This window comes from Bos javanicus, chromosome 7 (genome assembly GCF_032452875.1).
Source record: "Bos javanicus breed banteng chromosome 7, ARS-OSU_banteng_1.0, whole genome shotgun sequence".
In the NCBI taxonomy this organism is placed as follows: domain Eukaryota; kingdom Metazoa; phylum Chordata; class Mammalia; order Artiodactyla; family Bovidae; genus Bos; species Bos javanicus.
The window spans coordinates 8,457,063-8,461,523 of NC_083874.1; the positions used below are offsets into that span (position 1 = coordinate 8,457,063).

Below are 4,461 nucleotides of genomic sequence, written 5' to 3' on the forward strand. Positions count from 1 at the left end.
TCTTCTTTATCCACTCATCTGTTGATGGACATCTAGGTTGCTTCCATATCATATCATGGCTATTGTAAATAGTGCTGCAGTGAACATTGGGGTCCATGTGCTTTGAATTATCTTTTTGAATTATGGTTTTCTCAGTATATATGCCCAGTAGTGTATCCTCTCCAACTTTCTCTCAAGCTTTCTTTCTGTATAAAACATAGAACCACAAATGCATTTCTGTGTGTACATACATAGGTATGCTCATGCTCATTTGAAAGATAAATTTATATAAATAAATAAACACAAGTTTACATTTGAACATTTTCTTAGGATTCCACAAAAATACATCCACTTACATCATTAATTTCTTGAAATCTTCCTCTGAAGCTATGTTTATTATCTCACATTACCTACATAGATAATGATTTAGGCTCAGGGAGATTAACATATTTAAACACTTTTAAAAGCCTTTCAAGTTATTGTGCACTGTCATGAATTATGTGCAATGGAAATATACAGTATGCATTGTAAATTTGGTACAGATCATTTTATTTATCATTTCAAAATATGCAGTTTATGGTATGCAATTATTTTCCAGTACATCACTTTGAAGTCTAAAGGTGCGTGGATCAGAGTAGGATTTAGAGCACAGATAACTGATGCACACTGAGCAGTTATGGGAGATATCTCATTACCCAGGTGAAAAGAAAAGTGTCATATATGGGTATAGAAATAGAAGTAAATTAAAGCAATTCACTCTTGGTACTCTCTTGGTAAAATTCAAGATACAACCAGAGTAACAAACTGATCACATTGGGTCAAGTGAAAAAGGTATCATCTCACACATCGTATCATGGGTAAACCTAAGAAAAGCAATGTAGAGACTCACAGCTGAGTTTACACCCATTAGGAGATCAGCAGAGCTCAGAACAACTCTACCTTATAATCTCATCTGGTAACAAAGACAGTATATTACAGCATTAGCTTTAGGATGGCTTGTTATGCAGCAATATCTAACTAATACAATAATCAAAGTGAACAGAATGAGGACAGTTATAATTGCTCCTGATTATTCTTGTCATTTGTTCTTTTATTTTTGTTGTTGTTGTTTTTTTGTAAAGGATTTTTTTTTGGTACTTTACAATATTGTATTGGTTTTGCCATACATCAACATGAATCTGCCACAGGTATACACGTGTTCCTAATCCTGAACTGCCCTCATTTGTTCTTATATTTCAGGATAGCTTTCATGGTTACTCTGTCATTTCAGTTCATTTCAGATAACTGTATTGAAATCTCTCACTGCGGTTCATTTCTCAGTAACCAGAAGAGGTTGAAAGGACAGGTATGTCTATGTAGGAAAAAAGACTGGTAATTCTGATTCACATGACTGAACAGCAATTCAAGATGTCTGTTGAGTCATTCTTTGATCATAAAATGTGAATAGAATCATGAGTATAACAGAGTTATGGAGGATGAAAGTGATCATTCACCATCCTTCTTGGGTTATGACAAAATGCAGTGGAGATACAGTTTCATTAAATCAATGACATGAATCATATTACAGGTAGCACTGAAAGTTTTCAAGCAGAAACAGGAAGATAATTGAATAAAAAAAGAAAAAAAATGTTAATCAATCTTTCACTAATACATATAAACCTCCCCTTTATGGACACCAATCCTCCATTCTCCAATGGGTAGATATACAGCATGGAAAATGAGTATTTTTCAAAGTAATACAATGTATGAATCACAATTTTGTTTCATTGTGTTGAAGGTCCCTTGGACTGCAAGGAGATCAAACCAGTTAATCCTAAAACAAGTCAGTCCTGAATATTCATTGGAAGGACTGATGCTGAAGCTGTAACTTTAATACTTTGGCCATCTGATGCGAAGAGCTGACACATTGAAAAAGACCCTGATGCTGGGAAAGATCGAAGGTAGGAGGAGAAGAGGATGACAGAGAATAAAATGTTTGGATGGACATGAGTTTGAGCAAGCTCCAGGAGTTGGTGATGGACAGGGAAGCCTGGCATGCTGCAGTCCATGGGGTTGCAAGGAGTCAGACACAACTGAGCAACTGAACTGAAATATTGATGTTCATCTGTGATTCTAAAGCCATATTAGGTCAATCTGTTTATTAAAATGTGTCTTTCAGTGGGGACTCCTTTTGCAGACATGTATCTGATAATCATGTTGACAGTGGCTATTGTGGGAAATATGGATGCCAAGAACAGGATCCAAATGAGGAGAATAAAAATCAATGACTTGTCACAAATCACAATAGTATGTTACAGTCTCAATGGTGAGAAAAGGCAGGTAAGATAGTGATGTACATGAGAATATTGGATATAAAGGTGAAAATAGTGTCTCAGGTTTTCCTCTGTTATAAAATTATATAAATTGTCTTCATGATCAAACATATGTTTTTTGGTAGGAAGACTACAACTCATGACACTTCTTTTAGAGAAACAGAAGAAAAATATCTGGTAAGACAAATGTCGTTTGTGGGGCTTCCCAGGTTGCACTAGGGGTAAAGAACGTGCCTACCAATGCAGATGAAAGAGACACAAGTTTGATCCCTGGAGGAGGAAATGGCAACCCACAGCAGTATCCTTGCCAGGAAAATTCCATGGACAGAGGAGCCTGGTGGACTATAGTCCATAGGGTTGCATAGTGTCAGACGTGATTGAGTGACTGAGCAGGTATGTCATTTGTGAAAAGTTATTCTAAAAAAAAAAAAAATCTATGTTGTCTCACTTAGTCAGTGGGAATTTCCCAACATTCCTGATACATCGATGAAGTAAATTTGTGAAAGTGGGAATAAAACAAAGAGAAAGCAGATGAATGTCAGAGAGAAAAGGAAGCTTAATAAAGTGATTTACACGAATTGAATAGAAAAGTTAGTCAAATAAATGCAAATTCCAGAAATGTATTTATTTAAAAAGAGCAAGTTCTAATTTCATCATCTGATCAAATAGTCACATTTTCTGACTCTGAGGCTTTGACCTCTGCAATCTCAAGTGCTTTTTCAGTTTTATGACAACTAGCTCTTACACAGTTCCTCTCACAAAGAATACTTTCAGAGCCCTCTTTATGTCTTTATTCCTCAGGCTGTAGATGAAGGGGTTCAGCATGGGTGTGATGACTGTGTACATCACCGAGGCTGTTGCACTTGAGTGTGCATTGTGGGTAGCTGCAGAGCTAAGGTACACTCCAAGCATCGTACAATAAAATAAGGAGACAACGGTGAGGTGAGATGCACAGGTGGAAAATGCTTTATATTTCCCCTGAGCTGATGAGATTCTGCGTATAGAGGAGACTATCTTAGAATAAGAGTAAAGGATACCAACAAAGGGACCACCACCCAGCAGGACAGCTGCAAAATACATCACTATGTTATTAAGAAAGGTGTCAGAACAGGCAAGTTGGACCATATGATTGAGTTCACAGAAAAAGTGGGGAATTTCAATGTTTGTGCAGAAGGACAGTTGCAGCATCATTAAGCTTTGTAATGAGGAATTAAGAATATTTATGATCCAGGACATCAACACCAGCCATCCACAAAGTCTTGGGTTCATGATGACTGTGTAGTGCAGGGGATGGCAGATGGCCACAAAGCGGTCATAGGCCATCACAGTCAGGAGAAAAATGTCCAACACCGCAAAGAGGATGAGAAAATAAATCTGTGTGATGCAGCCTTCATAGGTGATCACTTTGCTCTGGGTCTGGATGTTCCACAGCATCTTTGGTATGGTGGTGGAAGTGAAACAGATGTCTACAAAGGACAAGTTGGAGAGGAAGAAGTACATGGGGGTGTGCAGGTGGGAGTCTGAAGTGATGGCCAAGATGATGAGCAGGTTTCCAAAAGCAGTGATGAGGTACATAGAGAGGAAAAGCCCAAATATGATGGGCTGTAGTTCTGGATCCTCTGAAAATCCCAGAAGAAGAAATTCTGAAATTCGTGTATCATTACCTTGTTCCATATGATGGAAGTGGCTTCACAGAAAGAGAAAAGTAATATGACTAATTTTCACAACTACCTGGTTTACTCCCACATTTTAAATGCTGGTATTTACATATTTCCATCATGTAATTCAATAAAACATATTTTGTGTATGAATATGGTCTCCTTTAGATTCCCTCATGCCACCATTGATATGGAATTTTTGACCTTGTCAACTCTTTCCCTGAGGGATTATGCATCCTATAATTTTCATTAGAAAATTTTTCATGCATTTCAGTAGTAAAATTGAGAGCTGACCATGTTACCAATGTCTAGGCAACAAGTATAGTTTGCTGAAGAACAAAATAGGACCCTATTATTAAATGATGGGAGTACTTTCCATGTGGTGCAGTGGTAAAGAATCTGCCTGCCCATGCAGGAGATGCAAGAGACTAGGGTTTGATCCCTGGGTCAGGAAGATCCCCTGGAGAAAAAATGGCAGCCCACTCCAGTATTCTTGCCTGGATAATCCCATG

General features: G+C 37.7%; 1 protein-coding gene across 1 annotated transcript; it reads right to left on the minus strand.

Annotated features, from left to right (window-relative positions):
* Nucleotides 1-3,032: 3,032 nt before the first annotated feature.
* On the minus strand, nucleotides 3,033-4,020 carry LOC133251799 (olfactory receptor 7A17-like). Its single transcript, XM_061424589.1, has one exon. It carries the CDS (start codon nucleotides 3,963-3,965, stop codon nucleotides 3,033-3,035), a length of 933 nt encoding a protein of 310 aa, XP_061280573.1. The 5' UTR covers nucleotides 3,966-4,020.
* Between the last annotated feature and the right edge of the window lie 441 nt (nucleotides 4,021-4,461).

Excerpts from the sequence above, each read along its gene's own strand:
- LOC133251799 (XM_061424589.1), bottom strand. The coding sequence starts at position 3,965 with ATGGAACAAGGTAATGATACACGAATTTCAGAATTTCTTCTTCTGGGA.